The sequence below is a fragment of the Tachypleus tridentatus genome, chromosome 5 (assembly GCF_004210375.1).
Source record: "Tachypleus tridentatus isolate NWPU-2018 chromosome 5, ASM421037v1, whole genome shotgun sequence".
Taxonomy (NCBI): domain Eukaryota; kingdom Metazoa; phylum Arthropoda; class Merostomata; order Xiphosura; family Limulidae; genus Tachypleus; species Tachypleus tridentatus.
Window position 1 is genome coordinate 2377563 of NC_134829.1, and position 27334 is coordinate 2404896.

The following is a 27334-nucleotide window of genomic DNA, read 5'->3' on the forward strand; positions in this document are numbered from 1 at the left end:
ACGGTGATTGAGCTCTCGTGATTTGATTAAATTAATGGTTTTCGTCACTAATGCCATCAGTGCCTGAAAACCAAGTTCTTTACTGCACAGGTTCTGCTGGTGAATAAAACAGTGAAACATCATCAATTGTCTGTTCTGCTTTCCTCGATGCTTCATCAACAGTGCTTCCAGCCCGCTACTTTCTCCGGTCATGGTTGGTGCTCCATCAGTTGTCACACTTACCAGTTTCGTGAAATCCATTTAAACACTACCACATAGTCGTACTGTCTCCTCGAATAGAGCAGACCCAGTTGTCTGACCCTTCATGGAACCCATGCCGATTTGTTCCTCTGTGATATCAAACGATGACGACACACCACGAACAGAAACTAATAGCTGTGCTGTTGAATTGATGTTAGTTGACTTGTCTGCTGCCAAAGAAAAAAATACAAAGTTGGCTGATTTATTTGTAGGCTGCCTTGTCACGTCTGCTAAGAGGTGTGAAATTCTTCGTTGAACTGTTATACGATTCAAAGCCACCGTCTGTAGCTCGAGAACTGTTTCTGTACACAACTTTTCCGATGCAGAAATCATACATTATTTTACAAAATTACCACCAGTGAACGGTCGGCCAGATTTCGCTATCATCAAAGAAATATCGTAACTGACCTCACATGCTGCACCTAAATCTGCTGACTGCTTTGAGAAAACGTTCTGCTGGTGATTCAGCAACCGCTACAGAGATTCAATTCGAGATGTTCGTTCATCACGGACAACGTTGTGGAATCTTTATGTTTCGTCTCATAATGACGCTTTATATTGGATACCTTCGTCCTACTACTGTCGAATGACACAAGACAAATCACGTTCTTCTGTTGTTGAAAAAAACAGTATTGCGCAGTCCAATCATCATAAAACTGCCGGTTTTCGTAGTCAACTTTTCTTTCACGATTAGCTGTTATTTTTGTTACAAAATAATATCAAAATAGGGCTCGTAAGTAAATCTCAAAGAACAGTTGGAACGCGTGAGATTTCGTAATTACGTAAATATTACGTAATTCCGCCAATGATTAAATGCCTATGCATTAACGACATTTGCTTATTGAATTTTCTTTATTAGTCGACACAAATATGGAACCATCCAGTGTCCAATCTAATGCATATTCTTCTATATCCCTTAATCTTCGCGCAGGCGCGAACTCTAAGCGCTCGGACCCTCTATGTTTGACTTTCCCGTTGGACATCCGGACCACTCGGCGACTCGTCGCGGCCGGACTTTGTGCACTACTGCTATAATGTGTAGTCGTCTTTTATTTTAAACTCATAGACTAGAGTCAAGGTGTTATCAATTGCTATAAGCTGTAACCGTCCGTAATTTCAATATGAAAAACTAATGTCAAGGTACTACCAATAGCTATAAGATGTAGACGTCCCCAATTTCAAACTGATAGACTAGAGTCAAAGTAGTAACAATAGCTTTAAGCTGTAGCGGTTACAAATTTTAAACTGATAGATTAGGGTTAGGTTATCACCAATAGCTATAATGTGTTGTCGTCCTTTATTTTAAACTCATAGACTAGAGTCAAGGTGTTACCAATTGCTATAAGTTGTAACCGTCCGTAATTTTAATTTGATAGACTAGAGTCAAGGTGTTACCAATAGCTATAAGTTGTAACCGTCCCCAATTTTAATTTGATAGACTAGAGTCAAGGTAGTACCAATAGCTATGAGTTGTAACCGTCCCCAATTTTAATTTGATAGACTAGTGTCAAGGTGTTACCAATAGCTATAAGTTGTAACCGTCCCCAATTTTAATTTGATAGACTAGAGTCAATGTAGTACCAATAGCTATAAGTTGTAACCGTCCCCAAGTTTAATTTGATAGACTAGAGTCAAGGTAGTACCAATAGCTATGAGTTGTAACCGTCCCCAATTTTAATTTGATAGACTAGAGTCAAGGTAGTACCAATAGCTATAAGTTGTAACCGTCCCCAATTATAATTTGACAGACTAGAGTCAAGGTAGTACCAATAGCTATAAGTTATAGACGTTCCTAATTTTTAACTTATAGACTAGACTCTAGAGTCAATGTAGTACCAATAACTATGTTATAGGCGTCCCTAATTTTTAACTGATAGTCTAGACTCTAGAGCCAATGTAGTACCAATTGCTATAAGTTATAGACGTTCCTAATTTTTAACTGATAGTCTAGACTCTAGAGTCAATGTAGTACCAATTGCTGTAAGTTATAGACGTCCCTAATTTTTAACTGATAGTCTAGACTCTAGAGTCAATGTAGTACCAATTGCTATAAGTTATAGACGACCCTAATTTTTAACTTATAGACTAGGGTTAAGGTACCATCAAACACGAACACTTAGGTTATTTTAATCAAATACAAATCATGAAATGTTACTCTTTTAATCAATCGTAGATTCCAAAGTGTGAAACATGTTTTGGGTTGTTACTCTTTAATCGATCCTAGATTCCAAAGTGTGAAACACGTTTTGGGTTGTTACTCTTTTAATCGATCCTAGATTCCAAAGTGTGAAACATGTTTTGGGTTGTTACTCTTTTAATCGATCCTAGATTCCAAAGTGTGAAACATGTTTTGGGTTCAACTGGTCCCAGATATGATCATTCGTATTTACAGTCAGACACACTATACCACGTTTGGACTGGACCTTCAGAGTGATGTCTGTTTTCCTTATGAGTAAGTCTTGCTCAAGTGGTGGTTCAGCTCAGACTCTATTCTTAATAAGGTAACAATATAAACTTTCCACGAAAACCCGTTTATTGGACACAACAAAATTATGAGGCTATTTACATGATAAAAGGTACTTTCAAGATGCTGACCAAAAGAAATGTGTGTGTGTATAACCTATTTCATGACAGATATCGAAATAACGTAAAACGAGTTAGATAAGAACAGTTGGCAGGGTTACAAAATGAACTAACATTAGATAGTGTTTGGTTTCTACACTGGCACATCCGAACGTTCCATAAACCTGCGAGTACTGGCGATACAAAAACGTTAAGCTTTATAAGAAAGTTTAACGTTCGTTGATGAAATCTTCAAAATATGCGTCACTGGCAGTTTTTTTTAACAGAATCGAATAGTTCTGGATACATCAGTACGGTCTCCATAACGCGGGGTCACTATGCCCATTAGTAATTCCAAACAAAGTATTTTCATTTGCTGTTGAAGTTACTTGATGTGGCTGTTGCCTGTTGTCACTGTTTCTTCTTTCTGGTTCGACCTCACTATCTACGGAGCGACCGTTGGATCGTGAAATGGTCAAGTTGTTTAATCCTGTGATTCTCTGTTGCTGAGAGACGGGAGTAACATCCACGGATGATCGGAGTTCGTTGGTCAGTAAGTGAAGCTGGGGCTGAAGCTGGGAATAAAGGAGGGACGGGTGTACGATTGGAGTGCCGAGGTACATTCCTGTGGCGGCTGTGTTACCATAGCAACTGTGAGATGTGAGGAGTCCGTATCCTCCGTGGCTTCCCGACAAGGAAGAGGTTCCACTATTTGCTGACAGCAGCGCCACCGAAGAGTTGAGAGATTGTTGGTTATTTAGCCCTCCTAATCCTTGTCGCAATTCGGACAGTCTGTTAGAAAGACACAGGTCAGCTGTAGCGCCCACGGCGTTGTTATAGCGAGACACTAATACTGTGTCTGTCTTTAGTGCAAGCGCACTATTTTGGTGAGTCATGGAACCTCCAGACCCTCGTTCAGAAAAGCCTTAAAGACAAAGAAAGAAAACTTTTCATTGGACTACGTATGGCCAATGAATAAGATGCTTCAATGAATTGATTAACATATAATAGTTAAGATATCAAATTATCGAAAGAAACAGGTCAAACAGTTCCATCAAAATTATGATAAAAATGAAAAACTACAATGGTTTAGAGAGTAAAATTGTAATTATAACAATATAAACAGAACATCAATAAATTATTTATTTGCAAAAATAAAATATTGTGATTGTGAAAAGTTGTTTACACTCAGCATTATTTATTTTTATTAACATCTATGCACTAGAAAATCCCAAATTGTTCAGAGCTATGTTTAATGTAGCTAAATAGATTGACTGAAAGTAATTACCTGTAGTTAAATAGATTGACTGTAAGTCGTCACTTTTAGTTAAACAGATTGACTGAAAGTCGTTACCTATAGTTAAATGAATTGATTCGAGTCATTACCTGTGGTTAAATGAATTGATTCGAGTCATTACCTGTAGTTAAATGAATTGATTCGAGTCATTACATGTGGTTAAATGGATTGATTCGAGTCATTACCTGTGGTTAAATGAATTGATTCGAGTCATTACCTGTGGTTAAATGAATTGATTCGAGTCATTACCTGTAGTTAAATGAATTGATTCGAGTCATTACATGTGGTTAAATGGATTGATTCGAGTCATTACCTGTGGTTAAATGAATTGATTCGACTCATTACATGTGGTTAAATGGATTGATTCGAGTCATTATCTGTGGTTAAATGGATTGATTCGAGTCATTATCTGTGGTTAAATGGATTGATTCTTGTCATTACCTGTGGTTAAATGGATTGAATTAGAACAAGAATGATGCGAGTTCCCTGCTAAAAGATCATCAACTGAATAGTTGATATGTGGAATAGTTGATCCGTGTATAGTTGGATAAGGTGTGGTATATGGATTCCACTGTCTCTCAGCACTAGCAAATTGTAAGGCTTGAACTGGATCTGAAAAATAAATGTTTAATACTGACTTGAAGAAAGGAAAACTGTATAAAAACTGGTTTGATTTTGAAGGTAATTAATAAACCTTACTGGTGATTGATACACATAACACAAAAACAGGAGGTGTGACTGTTCCACAACACACAGCACAATCTGTACTTGTCTAAGTGATTGATACACGTAACACAAAAACAGGAGATCTGACTGTTCCACAACACACAGAACACTCTGTACTTGTCTAAGTGATTGATACACATAACACAAAAACAGAATGGCTGACTGTTCCACAACACACAGCACAATCTGTATTAGTCCAAGTGATTGATACACATAACACAAAAACAGGAGGTCTGACTGTTCCACAACACACAGCACAATCTGTACTTGTCCAAGTGACAGATACACATAAAACGAAACAAGAGATCTGACTGTTCCACAACACACAGCACAATCTGTATTAGTCCAAATGATTGATACACATACACAAAAACAGGAGATCTGACTGTTCCACAACACACAGCACAATCTGTACTTGTCCAAGTGATTGATACACATAACACAAAAACAGGAGGTCTGACTGCTTCACAACACACAGCACAATCTGTACTTGTCTAAGTGATTGATACACGTAACACAAAAAGAGGAAGTCTGACTGTTCCACAACACACAGCACAATCTGTACTTGTCCAAGTGATTGATACACATAACACAAAAACAGGAGGTCTGACTGCTTCACAACACACAGCACAATCTGTACTTGTTCAAGTGATTGATACACAAAACACAAAAACAGGAGGTCTGACTGTTCCACAACACACAGCACAATCTGTACTTGTCCAAGTGACAGATACACATAAAACAAAACAGGAGATCTGACTGTTCCACAACACACAGCACAACCTCTATTAGTCCAAGTGATTGATACACGTAACACAAAAACAGGAGATTTGACTATCCCACAATCCACAGCACAATCTGTACTTGTCCAAGTGACAGATACACATAAAACGAAACATGAAATCTCACTGTTCCATAACACACAGCACAATCTGTATTAGTCCAAGTGATTGATACATATAAACAAAACAGGAGATTTGACTGTTCCACAACACCCAGCACAATCTGTACTTGTCCAAGTGATTGATACATATAACACAAAAACAGGAGGTCTGACTATCCCACAATCCACAGCACAACCTGGAAATGATACAGACGTAAGGATGTTCAGGAATACATTTGTATGCATATATTGTCCAAGTAGAGTCAGGTAGAAATTGAAATCAAATTATTTGATGCTTAAAAAAACGCATAAAAAGAACGATATTCAGGAAATGACGCAGTATCAGGTACAATAATGTTTCCATAAGGAACAAATTTAAATCCACGTATGATACCAAACTTAAGACACATGGGTCGAATAAGATTAAAATCCTTGTTCTCCTGTTTAGCATTGAGGATGTTATAATCAGTGGTGGGTGGTGTTGATTAGCTGACTTCTCTATCATTTCAAATGTATGGGGACAGATAAACTTGATTCAGAAAACAATCAATAAATTGAAAAAGCAACCCTAGAAACATAGTTTCATCACGTGACGACAGTTGGTTTCCAGGTACTTGGATGACTCGTAATGTGCAAAGAAAGTGCACTTTTTCATAGCTTTTTACCTTTATTCTGAAACCTTTAGTGTGTGATAATTACCTGGCATCATAATAGATCACTAAAATAACGAAATAATTAACACAATCATCAGGCTTGAAACAGTGGTCACGTGATGTCACGATCGGTGTCAGCGAGTTCGTTTCGGTTTCATTGATCAGTCCCGGATGTCACTTTCAGTCAGACAAAGAGCGGGAATAACATAGCCATGCAAAGACGACAGGATTTATCTTAAATTAAAGGTGTTTAAGGGTGCGTACAATTCCTCGTGGATGGGTTTTGAAGGGGAAAAGACCATTTTTAATCATACGTCATGGGAATGCAGAATCAGCTGAAATGAACTTAGGCCTATCACGGTTGTCAGTTTCGCTGTTTTACACATTAAAACTTGATCGTAAAAAATATATGGTGCTCAACTTTTTAGGATGTAAAGACATGTGACAGATTATATAGATTGAGACAAATCGATATGGAGAAAAATGTGTTTTTCTTCTAATTAGTCAACTCATTTGGAACGAGATCCGCAATTTTGTTAAAGTTTCCATAAAATTACCTTTAACACACAGTTTAACTGGTAAAACCTTGACTAGAGCAGTTCATGAAAAATAAACTTTAACACACAGTTTAACTCGTAAAACCTTGACTAGAGCAGTTCATGAAATATAAACTTTAACACAGTGTAACTCGTAAAACCTTGACTAGAACAGTTCATGAAAAATACACTTTAACACACAGTTTAACTCGTAAAACCTTGACCAGAACAGTTAATGAAAAATACACTTTAACACATAGTTTAACTGGTAAAACCTTGACCAGAACAGTTCATGAAAAATAAATTTAACGCAGTTTAACTCGTAAAACCTTGACTAGAGCAGTTCATGAAAAATAAACTTTAACATACAGTTTAACTCGTAAAACCTTGGCTAGAGCAGTTCATGAAAAATAAACTTTAACACACAGTTTAACTGGTAAAACCTTGACTAGAACAGTTCATGAAAAATAAACTTTAACACATAGTTTAACTGGTAAAACCTTGACTAGAACAGTTCATGAAAAATAAACTTTAACACACAGTTTAACTCGTAAAACCTTGACTAGAACAGTTCATGAAAAATAAACTTTAATACATAGTTTAACTGGTAAAACCTTGACCAGAACAGTTCATGAAAAATAAACTTTAACACACAGTTTAACTCATAAAACCTTGACTAGAACAGTTCATGAAAAATAAACTTCAACACACAGTTTAACTGGTAAAACTTGACTAGAACAGTTCATGAAAAATAAACTTTAACATAAGTTTAACTGGTTAAAGCTTGACTAGAACAGTTCATGAAAAATAAACTTTAACACACAGTTTAACTCGTAAAACCTTGACTAGAACAGTTAATGAAAAATAAACTTTTACACACAGTTTAACTGGTAAAACTTGACTAGAACAGTTCATGAAAAATACACTTTAACATACAGTTTAACTCGTAAAACCTTGACTAGAACAGTTAATGAAAAATAAACTTTAACACACAGTTTAACTGGTAAAACTTGACTAGAACAGTTCATGAAAAATAAACTTTAACACACAGTTTAACTGGTAAAACCTTGACTAGAACAGTTCATGAAAAATAAATTTTAACACACAGTTTAACTGTTAAAATCTTGACTAGAACAGTTCATGAAAAATAAACTTTAACACACAGCTTAACTGGTAAATCGTTGATTGAACAGTTCATGAAAAAGAAACTTTAACATACAGTTTAACTGGTAAATCGTTGCTTAAAAGAGTTTATGAAAAATAAACTTTAACATACAGTTTAACTGGTAAATCCTTGATTGAACAGTTCATGAAAAATATACTTTAACACACAGTTTAACTGGTTAAACCTTGATTAGAACAGTTCATGAAAAATAAACTTTAACTTACAATTTAACTTGTAAAATGTTAACAAAACTTAGCATCTTTCTCTACTCTATTTTGAAAGACAAACATACGACGTAAACTTTTGAAATGTAAATTAGGCTTTAGAAATATTGTAAACATTCACGGTGACCAAAAGTGATGAAGGTTCAATATAATTTTATTATAATTTACTTATAATGTGTAGTTTAATTCGTCCTAAATTGTTTACAATGGTAAAGTAGCATGTAAAAAAAAAATTGTTTATTTATTTAGAATTCAGCACAAAGCCTCACAATGGGCTATCTGTGCTCTGCCATTCACAGGTATTGACAACTGGTTTCTAACGCTGTGAGTCTTGTAGAAAAGAATGAATAGCTATATTTCATTACTAGACCACTAAAACGATTTTTGTTTTTCTTCGTGTTGATGAAAAGTCAAGAAAATAATTTGCTGAATTACCAAAATTATGACTTATCCTATCTTAAAAATTCTCAAACTTTCCAGATCAAAAGAAGCACATTTGGAATAAAACATTGTTTGTTTTACCCCGAGTTCTCATAAACGTTTGTTGTTGTTTGCAGGTTAATATCTGAGATTAGAGCCTAAGTAGCAGAGAGGAAACATGTACTAACCCGTACGTACACAAGAAATCATAATGGAAACAAGTATCTGGTGGTGAACAGTTGTAATGACTCATTAGAGGTTCTTTCTCTATGTTGGAACCAGAAAATCTTTCACGTCGACCAACGTCTTGTCAAAGTAATTTAAAAGATGTTTGGTAAATGGTATTTCGCTTCCTATACGATACTTTCATTTAATACTTACAAAAAATGTCGTAAAAATATTAGAGGTTTTTAAAAACTGTAATAATATAAACCTTGTTAATATTAATTTTGAAATGAATGTACACTAAAAAACGTTATAATAATGATAGTGAAATATACAAAACACCACTTAGTCACTAAGTATTATATAATTAAACTAATACTCAGTATTACCGACATAAATGTGATAGATGGTTTCAAACTTATTACACATTCTCAACCTTTAACGTTACTTTAGTTTTAGTTCTATCTGTAATTTGATGTATGGTGGTACTCAAACATTTTCTCAAAATTTCAGGTTACTTTAGATTTATTTCTATCTGTAATTTGATGTATGATGATACTAAAACAATTTCTATAACTTTTAACTTTATTTAGTTTAAATTTTATCTGTAATTATATCTATGGTGATACTGAAACATTTTATCAAAGTTTTACCTTACTTTAGTTTTAGTTCTATCTGTAATTTGATGTACGGTGATACTGAAACATTTAATAAAATGTTAACGTTACTTAAGTTTTAGTTCTATCTGTAATTTGAAGTATGGTGATATCGAAACATTTTCCTAAACTTTCACGTTAATTTAGCAATACTATCTATAATTTGAAGTATTGTGGTACTGAAACAATTTCTCAAACTTTTACTTTACATTAGGTTTAGTTCTACCTGTAATTTCATGTACGGTGATACTGAAACAATTTATCAAACTTTCACGTTACATTAGGTTTAGTTCTATATGTAATTTTATCTACAGTGATACTGAAACAATTTCTCAAACTTTCACTTTACATTAGGTTTAGTTCTATCTGTAATTTCATGTATGGTGAAACTGAAACAATTTCTCAAACTTTCACGTTACATTTGGTTTAGTTCTATCTGTAATTTCATGTATGGTGATACTGAAACAATTTCTCAAACTTTCACGTTACATTAGGTTTAGTTCTATCTGTAATTTCATGTATGGTGATACTGAAACAATTTCTCAAACTTTTACTTTACATTAGGTTTAGTTCTATCTGTAATTTCATGTATGGTGATACTGAAACAATTTCTCAAACTTTCACGTTACATTAGGTTTAGTTCTATCTGTAATTTCATGTATGGTGATACTGAAACAATTTCTCAAACTTTCACGTTACATTAGGTTTAGTTCTATCTGTAATTTCATGTATGGTGATACTGAAACAATTTCTCAAACTTTCACGTTACATTAGGTTTAGTTCTATCTGTACTTTCATGTATGGTGATACTGAAACAATTTCTCAAACTTTCACGTTACATTAGGTTTAGTTCTATCTGTAATTTCATGTATGGTGATACTGAAACAATTTCTCAAACTTTCACGTTACATTAGGTTTAGTTCTATCTGTAATTTCATGTATGGTGATACTGAAACAATTTCTCAAACTTTCACTTTACATTAGGTTTAGTTCTATCTGTAATTTCATGTATGGTGATACTGAAACAATTTCTCAAACTTTCACGTTACATTAGGTTTAGTTCTATCTGTAATTTCATGTATGGTGATATCGAAATAATTTCTCAAACTTTCACGTTACATTAGGTTTAGTTCTATCTGTAATTTCATGTATGGTGATACTGAAACAATTTCTCAAACTTTCACGTTACATTAGGTTTAGTTCTATCTGTAATTTCATGTATGGTGATACTGAAACAATTTCTCAAACTTTCACTTTACATTAGGTTTAGTTCTATCTGTAATTTCATGTATGGTGATACTGAAACAATTTCTCAAACTTTCACGTTACATTAGGTTTAGTTCTATCTGTAATTTCATGTATGGTGATACTGAAACAATTTCTCAAACTTTCACGTTACATTAGGTTTAGTTCTATCTGTAATTTCATGTATGGTGATACTGAAACAATTTCTCAAACTTTCACGTTACATTAGGTTTAGTTCTATCTGTAATTTCATGTATGGTGATATCGAAATAATTTCTCAAACTTTCACGTTACATTAGGTTTAGTTCTATCTGTAATTTCATGTTCGGTGATACTGAAACAATTTCTCAAACTTTCACTTTACATTAGCGCTCCTCTTCTATTCCAACCAAGTTTGATGTCATAATAATGTTGATGATGTGGTGTCATTCACGTAACAACATGCCTTGTAGAAACCTAAGGAGTCTTTCCGAGACAGATCTTGTCACAGCAGAAACTTAGGAACCATTTACCCTTATGGTACCAATCAAATTCAATGAAATGTGAAAGGGCCATCAAAAGATAAAAATACATTTGACGCAGAAAGTAAGGACAACCGACCAACATATATATATCCTTAAAGGGAAGACAGTTAAACCTGGTGAATGAGGAAAACAAACACAATTAATTTTAAAACTGATTATGAAGTTAGAAAAACGAAATCATTAGTTAGTGATCATATATTATATAATTATATCTTGCTCAGAAGAGGTGAAGTAGCCATTGTTGTATTGTATACCATCATTACATTCCGGTCAGAAGGGGTAGTGTAGCCATTGTTGTATTGTATACATCATTTTATCCTGGCCAGGAGATGTGAAGTAGCCATTGTTGTATTATATACAATTATTATATTCTGGTCAGAAGAGGTGAAGTAGCCATTGTTGTATTGTATACCATCATTACATTCCGGTCAGAAGAGGTGAAGTCGCCATTGTTGTATTGTATACTATCATTATATTCTCGTGAGAAGGCCTGAAGTAACCATTGTTGTATTATATACCATCATTACATTCTGGTCAGAAGGGGTGAAGTAACCATTGTTGTATTATATACCATCATTACATTCTGGTCAGAAGGGGTGAAGTAACTATTGTTGTATTATATACCATCATTACATTCTGGTCAGAAGGGGTGAAGTAACTATTGTTGTATTATATACCATCATTACATTCTGGTCAGAAGGGGTGAAGTAACCATTGTTGTATTGTATACAATCATTACATTCTGGTGAGAAGGGGTGAAGTCGCCATTGTTGTGTTGTATACAATCATTACATTTTCGTGAGGAGGCCTGAAGTAACTTTTGTTGTATTATTCTCGTCAGAAGGCCAGAAGTAACTATTGTTTTATTATATACCATCATTACATTCTCGTCAGAAGGCCCGAAGTAACTATTGTTTTATTATATACCATCATTACATTCTCGTCAGAAGGCCCGAAGTAACTATTGTTTTATTATATACCATCATTACATTCTCGTCAGAAGGCCTGAAGTAGCTATTCTTGTATTATATATAATAAGTACATTCTGGTGAGAAAGGCTGAAATAACTACTGTTGTATTATAAACATTCATTACATTCTGGTGAGAAAGGCTGAAATAACTACTGTTGTATCATAAACATTCATTACCTTCTGGTGAGAAAGGCTGAAATAACTACTGTTGTATCATAAACATTCATTACATTCTGGTGAGAAAGGCTGAAATAACTACTGTTGTATTATAAACATTCATTACATTCTGGTGAGAAAGGCTGAAATAACTACTGTTGTATTATAAACATTCATTACATTCTGGTGAGAAAGGCTGAAATAACTACTGTTGTATTATAAACATTCATTACATTCTGGTGAGAAAGGCTGAAATAACTACTGTTGTATTATAAACATTCATTACATTCTGGTGAGAATGCTTGAGTATTTGTTGTTGTATTATATTGAGTAGTTATAATTTCGTCAGAAAGGCTGAAGAAACTATTGTTGTATTAAATAAAATCATTACATTCTCGCCAGAATGGCCAAAGTAACTGTTGTTATATTCCATACAATAATTACATTCTGGTGAGAAGGCCTGAGTAAATGTTGTTGTATTATATATACAATCATTACATTCTCGCCAAAAGGGCTAAAGTAACTCTTGTTATATTCCATACAATAATTACATTCTGGTGAGAAGGCCTGAGTAAATGTTGTTGTATTATATACAATCATTTTATTTTAGTTAGAAAGGCTGATGTAACTATTGTTGTTTTACATGGAATGTAAATATTGTTTTCTCTTAGCATACGTTCCATTAGTTGTAGAATATCAAATCAAGTAGTTTACAACAGTTTCTACAGGTCGTAATGTAAAGTAGTATGAACCTATACGTTTAAGAAACCTGCAGGTCTTCAATGTGACAGGTTAACCGCGAAACGTCCCATTTCAACGTTTATTTTGTTGTACGACAGAAGTGACTATTGGCTGGGTGCCATGTTACTGGTACTTTACTTGAGTTTCTTCTAAGTCAGCTGTCTCTTGTCGTTCATAAATTGTTCGTCTCATGAAACTGACGGTTTAGTTTAGATTTTAAATCCCTTTGCGCCGAAATGGTAGTGTTAAGATATTCTTGGTGTTTATTACCTGCTTGTGTTGTTGAGAAACCAGATTAGGAGAGAAGAGACAATATCTTTTGTCAGAAGTTTGGAATAAAACCATGAAATGTGTTCATGACAAAGCCTCCAGACGACACCTTATTGTAACACAGCAAGAAGTTTTAGGAACAAATCGTTAATGTCAAATAACGTAGAAACAAAAATATTTGAATAGAAAATCCGAATACCTGTACGACATCAAAAATAGATAAATCACAGAAAGAAACGTTTCAGCAAACACTCCTTTAAAATGTGTAAGCTGTTTGGTTCTATATACTCAAGGCTCTGATCCAATGTTCAATTCGCATTAGATTCTTTAAATTTACTGAACTAAATATATTGGCTTATATTCACCATCCTATATAAACGACGGGGGCGGATATCCTATGCAGGTATGGTTATGTTAACCAAGTATATTAAGATATTATATCCTACACAGGTATTGTTATAAAGTTAACCAAGTGTATGAACATATTATATCCTATACAGGTATGGTTATAAAGTTAACCAAGTGTATGAACATATTATATCCTATACAGGTATGGTTATAAAGTTAACCAAGTGTATGAACATATTATATCCTATACAGATATAGTTATAAAGTTAACCAAGTGTATGAAGATATTATATCATATGCAGGTATGGTTATAAAGTTAACCAAGTATATTAAGATATTTATATGCAAAAACGGCTCGATTGGGTTGAGAAAATATTTTACATAGAAGAGCGAACAACGTTTCGACCTTCTTCGGTCATCGTCAGGTTCACGATGACATCACTGATTATATTAAGATATTATAACATATACAGGTATGGTTATAAAGTTAACTAAGTATATTAAAATATTATAACATATATATTAAAATATTATAACATATACAGGTATGGTTATAAAGTTAACCAAGTGTATGAACATATTATATCCTATACAGGTATGGTTATAAAGTTAACCAAGTGTATGAACATATTATATCATATGCAGGTATGGTTATAAAGTTAACCAAGTATATTAAGATATTTATATGCAAAAACGGCTCGTTTGGGTTGAGAAAATATTTTACATAGAAGAGCGAACAACGTTTCGACCATCTTCGGTCATCGTCAGGTTCACGATGACATCACTGATTATATTAAGATATTATAACATATACAGGTATGGTTATAAAGTTAACTAAGTATATTAAAATATTATAACATATACAGGTATGGTTATAAAGTTAACCAAGTGTATGAACATATTATATCCTATACAGGTATGGTTATAAAATTAACCAAGTGTATGAACATATTATATCATATACAGGTATGGTTATGTTAACCAAGTGTATGAACATATTATATCCTACACAGGTATGGTTATGTTAACCAAGTGTATGAACATATTATATCATATACAGGTATGGTTATAAAGTTAACCAAGTGTATGAACATATTATATCATATACAGATATGGTTATGTTAACCAAGTGTATGAACATATTATATCCTATACAGGTATGATTACAAAATTAACCAATAATTTCAAAGTATTACACTACAGTGGCACTACTAACTGGTAAAACTAAATAAAAACAGTTATTAATGTAAATACTAGCAAACTCTTACCCAGAACTGACGGTAACTTCTATGTGTAAAAACAGCTCGTTTGGGTTGAGAAAATGTTTTGTTTTATGTAGTGGAACGAACAACGTTTCGACCTGACGATGACCGAAGAAAGTCCAAACGTTGTTCGCTCCTCTACGTAAAAAAAATCTCAACCCAAACGAGCCGTTTTTACATATTTTTCTCTACAAGTGGGTTTTCTCGAAATCACTGACGGTAACTTCATTTAAAGATGGGTTTAATATTCTGTAAAAAAATAACAAGAAACATTCAGTACTCTTGGTGTGATATCTCGTGCAACATGTTCGAGCTGTTATCCATAAAAATGTACTTTAAATATAATGATTTTTTCCTATTTTGTTTCTTCTTGCAATCATTATGTATCGCAAACTGATCATGATGCAACATGGGCGGCCTCAGAGACTTTATGTGCTCTTTTCTCAGCATGAAACGTTTGGACGATACTTGTAAGGACGTGTCACGAAACTAAACCTTCCCGTTTCGTATGGAATGACGACATAAGCACGTGCTACCAAGATTTTGAACGGTTTGGCCTACACTGGTGGATATGTTACCCGACTCGCAATCTGAGGGTCGCAGGTTCGAATCCTGCCAACCGAACATGCACTCTCTTTCAGCCTTAGAGGAGTTATAATGTAAAATTCAGTCTCCCTGTTTGTTGATAAAAGTAAACTCAAAATTTGGCGGTGGGTGATACCGACTAGATGTTTCCTTTCCAGTTTATCAATGACAAATTAGGGGTGGCTAACGAACACAGTGCACGTGTAGCTTTGGGCGAAATTTAAACCTTACCAAAATAAATTACGATTTAAAGACGCGTAATTAAAACACATAAGAAACAGACTGACTGTCTTCTAATTATCACCACTCGCTACTTACCTGTATGGACGACTGGAGCTCCAGACATTCTCCAATGTTCCGCTGCCTTTCGTCTCAAGTGCTCCCACTCACGAAGTGGGTCAAGAAATGGAGGTCGTTGCCCAAAAGCTGAAGCAAAGGCTCGAAGTTGTTGCTGCTGCCCTGGAAATAACACTAGTACGTTATATGTATATTTCTGATTATGAAGGTTAGTGTCTATCTATATAGAAGCTTCATATCATCAAACTTAGGGTTAATTTATGTATGCTTCATACCATCAAACTTCGGGTTAGTCTCTGTTTGCTTCATATCATCAAACTTAGGGTTAAGCTGTTTATACTTCAGTTATTTAAATTTGGGTTAATCTATGTATGTTTCAGGTTATCAGATTTAGGGTTAGTCTATATATGTGTCAGGTTATCAGATTTAGGGTCAGTCTATGTATGCTTCAGGTTATCAAGGCTGGAAGCTATATCTACTTGAGGTTATAGAAGACCAGTGTTAATCCAAGAAAACTTGAAGTAATTAAGGCTAAGGTCAATAATATATGTATACTTAAGGTTATCGAATATTAGTGTGTACTAATATAGCTGAATAGAGAGAGATGAAACGCGTAATAAAAAATACTTAAACAGCAAATGTAGTTTTTCTTGAATTCTCCTAATCAGTCGGTCGTGAGTTTTTGTTTTGTTTGTTTTTGAATTTCGCACAAAGCTACTCAAGGACTATTTGTGTTAGCCGTCCCTAATTTAGTAGTGTAAGACTAGAGGGAAGGCAGCTAGTCATCACCACCCACCGCCAACTCTTGGGCTACTCTTTTACCAACGAATAGTGGGATTGACCGTAACATTATAACGCCTCCACGGCTGAAAGGGCGAGTATGTTTGGCGAGACGCGGATGCGAACCCGCGACCCTCAGGTTACGAGTCGCATGCCTTAACGCGCTCGGCCATGCCGGGCCTGGTCGTGAGTAAACATCAGAGTCAGGTAATGAAAAGAACGCAAACACACCTCCGTTATATCCTGCATGTAGAATATGTGTCACACTCTGTGTATACTCCCATTTAAACCATTTGCCACCCTCTATACCCTAGTGTAAAATGTTTATGTTTTACCCTGTAAACTCACATGCAGAATATTTACGTGGTACCCTGTATACAAGCAATCGTGCACATCCTTACGAAATCATGGGTATAAATATAAACACATTTTTTCACGGACGTGTTTTACATAAATCAGTCAATATAAGTGTGTTATTATGTCTGTTATTATATGGCGACTTTGATATGATTACATTTTGAATGACAATGTGATTTTATGAACAAAAGAAAAGCGCGAAATGAAAGACCTGTCATTCGTGATTGTTACAAAGCGCTTAGTGAATTTTACTTCTGTTGACCACTGCTGCAGCTTACCCAGAATTAGCAGTAACCAAGATATTTCTCTGCATCATCATTTGTTCGACGAAATTTAGTAAAGAATAGAAGTTCACAGAGCAAAAACAAATGGAGCTACGCTGTTTCTTTAAACAATAACATTATCCTAAGTAGGCTTAGGATTAAAGCAATAACATTACCCTAAATAGGCTTAGCATTAAAGCAATAACATTACCCTAAATAGGCTTAGTATTAAAGCAATAGCATTACCCGAAATAGGGTAAGTGTTAAAACAATACTTGTCTTTTCTGCTTTAGCATTATTATACAGCCACTGCTGTATTAACATTTGTTTATTACTCAGTTTGATCTGGTGTTGTAAGTGTAACGTCAAAACGCTTCACGAAATTATGGTTAAAAAATTAGCTCTGAGATTGACTTAACTTGATTTTAACAAAACAAAAACATTTTGAAATACAAAACGTAAAAGTACAATGTTCTAGATCCTCATCAAATTTAGTATCAAGGTTTGTTTGGGGTGATACATACAAATTTTATGTTTTGTATTATGCGTTTTGCGACTTTTATGGGCTTTGTTGGAAAACCTTCATGCCAAATTTGGTAAAGAAACATCCAACTTTACGGTTCAACAGCCCCCAAATATAGTCTCCTATCATGTTTTCGTTATACGCTTCTAGGTCAAAAAATCAAAGTTTGAAGAGAAAAATGTGTCTTTTCCATTTACTTTAGGCATAAGCAATTGGGAAAAAATACTTTCTGTCCAGGAAAAAGAGAAAGTAAAAAATTTGTTACATAGTGTTATTATTAGTTTGTTTAGTGATGTATAAATAAACATACTCGTGTATTTCTTATAATGCACAAAGCAAAAACAGTATGTAAAGAATGGGTGTGTGGGTGCAATTAATTAATTAAAAATGTTTGTGTGTAAAAAGTAAATTCACAACAATGAATTATTTCCCACTGCTGTCATAATTCCAGTCGCTAGAGGGCGTTATATGCAGTTAGATTTGCAGCTAAATTCCAACACAAGGCACATAGTGGTACAACCGAAGTCACAGGAAAAAAAAAACCAAAACACTGTTCCACTATAGAACTCTTATCTGTTGTCGGCCAGCACAATTATCGCACGGGCTCTGTTGGGTGCTAAATATTAAATGTGATTTACTGCGAGCATATCTCCCGCCACCAAGTTGCTCTGTGAATAACGATTATGCGAAGCAAGACAAGGCTGCGGTAGGCCGTGTATTAGCCAGCGTGGCTGCCACCGCTGATATCGGTGGACGTGTTCAGTTTTATAACACAGCCAGCATAAAAACGTGCGGCTGAGAGTATGGGAAAACTGAGCCACTGAATAATGAATGATTTTCAGTCAACGAGAAAGGCGCGCGGAGTATGCACGCCTGTGCCTGGGTTAACGGCGCGTGCATTACGGTGTGAACGCAGCAGTTTCCCCCAAAGTCAGCGAGCAGAACGCAATATGAACGATACTGATAAACCTTACCATTGATCTAGTTGCCAGATGTTACGACGACAGCTGTTCTATTCCCAGCGAACACGTTATTAAGGGCTGGGATGGGTTATTAAAGTGGGCACAACCAATCTTTACGGGTGAGCCACCCACTGTATGACCACTTTTGCTCAGGTATTATAAAACTGATCGATAGGTCAGTTGGTAGATTACCTTCCATAGGCCAATCGTATCTTTAGTTGTTGTTACTGTTGAATTTTTCGTTTTCCACCAGAGGCGCTTGAAACATATTATAGAGATGTTCACGTTATGGAAGCCTGGTTTATTATTAACGACTTCTGTTCCCATATTTCCTCTGAGAAGGTTAAAAAAAATATAAAACGCGTTATCGCACGTGGCGTGCGTGGAAATTAAAGAGTCGTTTATTACAGACATGACCTTGACCCGCCAGTAATATCGTTTGTACCCTACAGAAAGAAAACGGCCAGAATACATTATTCTAAATCCAGACGGCTTAAATAACGGGTTTCGGATAACAGCCACATCACATAGGAAATTCTAGTATAGAAGAAAGCACACCTAAGATCTTATCTAAAGATTAATATATATACAGTCTGCTCTTATATATAATAGACAGATAGATCCACAGACTAACTAACTGATGGGTAGATAGATAGATAAGTAGAAAGATAAGAGATATACATAGAAAAAACAGAGTGGTAAAGAGATAGATATAGAAAAATATATTTATGAAAAGACAGAGAGACAGACCTACACATAGAAAATTGAATATATATATATATATACACACACACAGAAAAGCAGATTGGTACATGTACAGACAGACAGATTGATAAATAAATACATAAACTGGTAGATCAACAGATATACATACAGCCATATTGGTGATAGTAGTTGATAAACGGATAGATAGACATACATTATGATATATTAGTAATTGTATTGATATCGGTATTACACGATGTCCTGTTGTTAGGTTATTTGTGTTAACGTAACGCTGAACTTTACCAAACTACATAGTTATTAAACGATGTCCTGTTGTTAGATTATTTGTGTTAACGTAACACTGAACTTTACCAAACTACATAATTATTAAACGATGTCCTGTTGTTAGATTATTTGTGTTAACGTAACGCTGAACTTTATCAAACTGCATAGTTATTAAACGATGTCCTGTTGTTAGATTATTTGTGTTAACGTAACGCTGAACTTTACCAAACTACATAGTTATTAAACGATGTCCTGTTGTTAGATTATTTGTGTTAACGTAACGCTGAACTTTACCAAACTACATAGTTATTAAACGATGACCTGTTGTTAGATTATTTGTGTTAATACAACGATGAACTTTATCAGACTATATTGAGATTAAACGATGTTCTGTTGTTAGGTTATTTCTATTAATGAAACGTTAACTATATTAGATTATTCGCACATACATATCATTTTAAACATTTTCTAATTTTTTTAAATTAAAATTATTTTAAAACATAAAAAGTCGATGTTGTGTTATTAATAGAGCAACAAATCGTGAGATCTATAAAGATGACATCATCTCAAATATTATTAAATAGACTAAAGGATCAAACCAATCTTCAAGTGATTGTCAGTGTTATAGATGTAATAATAAAATATATTATTTCTAATAGCTACAAATAGTTATTATTTTTGTCCGTTTGAGACAAACTTACGTGTTTTACTTCGTGGTTCTCGAGGTCCATCTACAGTGACTTTGATTGCCTTTGAGTAGGACGCCACCTGGGGAGGACTAGTGCTGATAGTAATAGTTATGGATAGACTTTTTCCTGGAAAAACAAACAAAATTTTCAAACATGTATATAAAATCATAGTTAAATGTAAAGTAAACTGTACTTATGAGATTTATATTTTAGTAACCTATGTAACGGAACAACACTAATTTCAATAAGGTAAGCCTACCTATATAATGGAACAACACTAGTTTCGGCTAAGGTAATGAGGTAGCCATATTTACTATAACTGCAAGGTTGGATTAATTATTATTACAGCAACTAAGGCCCATCATGACACTCGATTCGTCACCAAACATGCTCTCCCTTTCAGCCTTGTAGGCGTTATAATGTGACGGTGAATCTCACTATTCGTTGGTAAAAGAGTAGCCTAAGAGTTGGCGGTGGGTGGTGATGACTAGTTGCCTTCCCTCTAATCTTACACTAATAAATTAGAGTTGGCTAGAGTAGATAGCCCACGTGTAGCTTTGCGCGAAATTTAAACCAAACCACACAAAGTACTCCAACTAAAGTAATGATGTAGCCATATTTATTATAACTGCAAAGCTTTATTAGCTGTTATTACCTTAACTAAGGTAATGGAGTAGCCATATTTACACTATGGTTGGAGAGTCATCACTCGTGTGTACAATTGTTTTTTTGGAATTTCGCACAAAGCTACTCGAGGGCTATCTGTGCTAACCGCCCCTAATTTAGCAGTGTAAGACTAGAGGGAAGGCAGCTAGTCATCACCACCCACCGCCAACTCTTGGGCTACTCTTTTACCAACGAATAGTGGGATTGACCGTAACATTATAACGCCTCCACGGCTGAAAGGGCGAGTATGTTTGGCGCGACGCGGGCGCGAACCCGCGACCCTCGGATTACGAGTCGCACGCCTTACGTGCTTGGCCATGCCAGGCCTCCGTGTGTACAACGAACGACAGACTTGTAAGTGTGCAACACAATAACTTACAAAAATTATTAATTTTTATTTTATGTTCCATGCTTGGCCGAGTGTATGCGACTTCTGAAATCATATCATGATGTGGACTGCTTGTCGTTAAGGTTTATAGTAATGCACAATATATTAGTCTACATAACATAATCACGAAGTTCTGATATAAATATTTGAAATTCTTATTATTGTTGTTACTAAGTTAATTACAGATTGTTGGTGAAATCATTCCTATCTAAAGTAGTCTATGATCTTTGAAATGTTATATTATTATTATAAAGCTGAATATTTTCATTGAATTGGGGGCGTTGTGCTAATTTTGCTAACATGTTTCAACACCTTTCTTCATTCCTTGTTTCCTTCACTTTAGGCCTACTTTCTCTTATTTCTTACATGAACTAACTTACGTTTTTAATGAGTGTGTATCAGAATGTTCATCTTATGTCAATGTCAGTTAGAATTAAGTTTACTCTGACAGTAATAGCACGTATTAAATTAATCATACTGATTACTCGGGTCAGATGGCGCTGATAACCCAGATCTTGCTACACTTTTTAAATAATTTACCTATTTATGAAAATAAAATACGTTTCTTCTTTCTTTTCTATTCCGTTAATCTGTGTGGCGGTCTTTTAAAAGAAAACACATTTTTAATATCAGTAAAAATTCCTGTATAGACTTTTTGTCAACTACTTAACGGCTTTTTCCTTAGCGCTACAAAAAATTTGAAGTATTTGCCAGTCGAACAGACGATTCGGGTATGCCCTACAACACGACTGAATCTGAACATATCTAAGTTATTTTCGTACTTTCAGTACTATTATTTTTCTTCTCTATTGCACCCGGCTGGTAGTGAATGCTTTGACGAGTCATGGTTTATTATTTAGACGCTTTTGCCGCGAAGAAAGTTCAATAAACTGTGTTAAATGCGTTTATACGGTTACTGTAGCGAGGCGGATCTATTCAACAGACCACACGTTCCAGGTTCTATAAATCATGTAAGGCTTCCTCACAAAAACAATAAGCCTTTATAAGCATGAAACGAGCGAAGAACGGCAAACCAATACACCCACCTAAGCCTAAACTGAAAAACAGTTACAAGTATTCAGGATAAAGCAAAGAACAGCAAATAAAACAACTAAGCCTAAACCAAAGAACAGTACCTCAATACATTTACTTAAGCCTAAAGCGAAGAAAGTCACAACAATACTCGCATCTATGAGTAAAGTAAATAACAGTGAACATACACGTATCTTCGTCTACAGTGAATAAACCATTACGTGAATATATACACATACACATAATATACTTTACAATAAACCCATACCTGCACCTAAGCCTAAAGGGAACAACATCAAATTAACACATGCTTCTACATATAAAGTAAATAACGATTAATTGACACATGTGCCTAAGCCTTGAATCTTTTTACATGATTCTGTGAATCAAGTATTTACAGCTACCTTGAAAAATCGGTTTTTACTTCAAATAATTCAAGATACTGGTTATTTTAAGAAATCTTACAATAGCATGTTTCCATAATAAATCTTGCAATAGCATGTTTCAATAAAAAATCTTACTATAGCATGTTTCCATAATACACTCGAAAACAGAGAAAGAAACAAACGAAATATCTATTTCGTAAGAAAATCAACATCAGTACAAGAAATGTTTTTGCCTTTGTTTCGAATTTTGCGTAAAATTACTCAAGAGATATCCGCGATAATTGTCCTTAATTTAGTGTGAAGGTGGCAGTTCTGTGGTTATTTAAATTCCACAGTTTGTGTTACGTTACAACACTAGACCATGATCACAATAATTCAAGTAGCACTTCTGTTTTATAAATTTTAGCTGTTTTGCACTTCCAACATGACTTTGGTGTTACTGAAATAAATAACCTCCCAACTGATTGAAATGTATCGTCGTTTCTAAGACTACTGTTTCCATGTCGTATTCTGAGCTATTGATCAAACAGAAGGCAATCAGTCAGTAACATTGTACTACCTTCAATCTACACTAAGGTTCTGACTGTCACACTTTTAACCAGCACACAGCGTAAAGTACGGGTAGTGTCAGTGATGTCGAGAAAACTATATATGTAAAAACGGCTCGTTTGGGTTGAGAAAAGTTTTTACGTAGAGGAGTGAACAACGTTTCGATCTTCTTCGGTCATCGTTAGGTTCACAAAGAAAGAAAGAGATAACTGACCGGAAGCTGACCACATGTTTGAAAGGGGTTGTGTAACTAAGTGTCGGAATGTAGAGGGCGGACTTAGAGGTTTGAATATATAATTTTATAAACGGGTAGTGTTTTGGGGCACAATACGATTCGAGCCTCTCTTGCCAACTTCTTAAACCAGTACTCTGTTACATTTGTTCTTACCGAGAAGAGAAAACCATTATAGCCTGGAAAATCGATTCGCATGACAAATGGATTAATATTGATCTAATTTCAGACATCCATATCATGAAGACAAAATCGTCTAAGTTTTAACGAAGCACTAGAATGTAATAATTTGATTAAGTCAACCATCCTAGCTCTCGGATAATAAAGTAGTTCTTATGTCTTTTCAACAATGACAAATATTATAACGATTCTATTTATACAGAAAATAAACCTTTTTTTTAAGTTCAGCTGTATTGTTACTCTGGATGTGAATTCGAGGCCAGAATTCAACTGCACTGGCGGATTCATTAACACTATCATATTAGAGCAACACATTATGTCAACCCACTTTGTAATATCACGTGTTATACATGCATACACGTTACGATTCTATCGCAGGCTTAACGCTTTAAACATGTACGCTTAGTGAAATTAATATGTACGAATGTATACAAGATGTGTAAATAATAATCGATTTCAAACGTTTCAGGTCAGGATAATAAGGCCTAACGAACTGACAGTTTGCATATTGGTACACAAGGACTAACATGGGCTGTGAATGGCTGAATCCGCTCGCTCTGTTGAGAAACATGGGCCGTGAATGGCTGAATCCGCTCGCTCTGTTGAGAAACATGATGAACGTGTTTACTTGTTCAAACGGAAACGTTACTGTCATGCGGATCCGTCTCTAACATATCACACCTTATGTAGAATATATCTAATCTAAACTAGCTTCTAACTACAAACATACGTATCGGACAAATACCGAATAACTCAGACACGAAAGTAGTGAATATAATTTATGTCGAGTATCTTCAGAAACATAGGATTTCATATTCGAATTTTGTTAACAGAAAATGACGGCTGGTGTTACATTATCCTGAAAACAATAGTTGGTGTTACATTAACAAAAGCTGATAACTGATGTTAAGTTAACAAGAAACTGATAGTTGTTAAATTAGGCAGAAACTGATCGAAAATAATAATGACTGATGTTACATTGAAGGCAAGTTAATGGTTGGTGTTAAATTACACAAAACTGAGGGTTAACGTTACTTCATACAGAAGTTAATAATTAGAAAAACTGGTCACTGGTGTCGCTTATGTTGGTGTTATATTAAAGACAATCTAGTAGATGGTGTTAAATTAGACAGAAAACAGTACGTAGTTATAAATTAACTAAGAGTTAGAAGGCGGTGCTAAAAGAGACAGAAACTGGTAGATAGTCTTAAATTAAGTAGAACCCGGTAGGTGGTTTTAATTAGCCAGAATCTGGAAGATAGTGTTAAATTAGATAGAAGCTAGTAGATGGTATTAAGTTAAGCAAAAGATGATAGGTAGTGGTGTCAAATTATATGGAAACTGATAGGTAGTTTTATTTCAGACAGAAGCAAGCAGTTGGTGTTAGGTAGGTAGTGTTGATGATGAAGAAGGTTTATTCAACTTAATGGAGGTGTTGACAGGTGGTGTTAACATGGCAGGAGGTAGCGTTAGACGTACAGACTGTACGAAATTTGTTAAAATGACAAAGTTTTAAAGAGCATCACTAGAAATAAGAATAACACAATTGATGTGGACGAACAAACACGTGTATGTTGGATGTATTGTGTTCTTTATGGTGGAACTGATATACGTAACATCAATAGACGCCATTTTGTTGCTAGAAAATCCGCAAACTTTTTTTTATACAACACAATAAAATTTATGAAAACCCATAAATATAGAAGTTTCTTGTTCTAATAATAATAAAAGTTGAAGTTTAATAATTTCATAAGTAACTTAGATGACGACTCGAGCACACTAACGGCATCTATCGTCTTACTTAAGGCTGCTGTTTGTTTTGTTATGCACATTACTATTTTATTTAGAAAACTGAAAATACAACGCGGAATTATGTTTTTAAATCAACATAAATTCTCACTCTGTCGCGGTAGGCAAGACATGATGAAGCTCGTCAGAAGCAACGAATTGATCACGCGACACATGTCGTGTCGCACCGAGAATGGGCAGGTTTATCCACAAGTGTTAACAGCTGCGATTCAGGGGTAAGTTTGACTTTTATAAAAAATTAAGATTGTTAACTATGAGGAAGATTAGTCGGTGTACATGATGAACTTCAGGAGAGAGTATAGTACATGAGCTGAGTACATGATTAACTTCTGGAGAGAGTAGAGTACATGAGCTGTAACATGATGAACTTCTGGAGAGAGTACAGTACATGAGCTGAGTACATGATGAACTTCTGGAGAGAGTATAGTACATGAGCTGAGTACATGATGAACTTCTGGAAAGAGTAGAGTACATGAGCTGAGTACATGATGAACTTCAGGAGTAACATGAGTAGAGTACAGTACATGAGCTGAGTACATGATGAACTTCTGGAGTAAGAGTAGAGTACATGAGCTGTAACATGATGAACTTCTGGAGAGAGTACAGTACATGAGCTGAGTACATGATGAACTTCTGGAGAGAGTACAGTACATGAGCTGAGTACATGATGAACTTCTGGAGAGAGTACATGAGCTGAGTACATGAGCTGAGTACATGATGAACTTCAGGAGAGAGTACATATACAGTACATGAGCTGAGTACATGATGAACTTCTGGAGAGAGTATAGTACATGAGCTGAGTACATGATGAACTTCTGGAGAGAGTATAGTACATGAGCTGAGTACATGATGAACTTCTGGAGAGAGTACAGTACATGAGCTGAGTGCATGATGAACTTCTGGAGAGAGTACAGTACATGAGCTGAGTACATGATGAACTTCTGGAGAGAGTATAGTACATGAGCTTAGTACATGATGAACTTCTGGAGAGAGTACAGTACATGAGCTGAGTACATGATGAACTTCTGGAGAGAGTATAGTACATGAGCTGAGTACATGATGAACTTCTGGAGAGAGTACAGTACATGAGCTGAGTGCATGATGAACTTCTGGAGAGAGTACAGTACATGAGCTGAGTACATGATGAACTTCTGGAGAGAGTACAGTACATGAGCTGAGTACATGATGAACTTCTGGAGAGAGTATAGTACATGAGCTTAGTACATGATGAACTTCTGGAGAGAGTACAGTACATGAGCTGAGTACATGATGAACTTCTGGAGAGAGTAGAGTACATGAGCTGTAACATGATGAACTTCTGGAGAGAGTACAGTACATGAGCTGAGTACATGATGAACTTTTGGAAAGAGTATAGTACATGAGCTGAGTACATGATGAACTTCTGGAGAGAGTAGAGTACATGAGCTGAGTACATGATGAACTTCTGGAGAGAGTAGAGTACATGAGCTGAGTACATGATGAACTTCTGGAGAGAGTAGAGTACATGAGCTGAGTACATGATGAACTTCTGGAGAGAGTAGAGTACATGAGCTGAGTACATGATGAACTTTTGTATATTACATGAGTCCTATAATTACAGGA

General features: G+C 35.0%; 2 protein-coding genes across 3 annotated transcripts in view; one reads left to right on the plus strand and one right to left on the minus strand.

Moving 5' to 3' along the window:
- LOC143251258 (glutamate receptor ionotropic, kainate 2-like) overlaps positions 1–27334 on the plus strand; it is a 427216-nt gene that overhangs the window by 109851 nt on the left and 290031 nt on the right. The gene's annotated exons all lie outside the window — the stretch shown is intronic.
- LOC143250401 (uncharacterized) overlaps positions 2756–27334 on the minus strand; it is a 29272-nt gene continuing 4693 nt past the window's right edge. The window contains exons 2-5 of one of the 2 annotated variants that reach the window (XM_076500855.1): positions 20503–20616; positions 15948–16088; positions 4541–4711; positions 2756–3727 (exon numbers count right to left, since the gene is read on the minus strand). In XM_076500855.1, coding sequence (XP_076356970.1) covers positions 3111–3727; positions 4541–4711; positions 15948–16088; positions 20503–20616 — 1043 coding nt within the window. In that variant the 3' untranslated portion in view covers positions 2756–3110. Of the gene's footprint in view, positions 3728–4540; positions 4712–15947; positions 16101–20502; positions 20617–27334 lie in introns of both variants that reach the window. The other variant, XM_076500854.1, reaches the window with a different exon arrangement.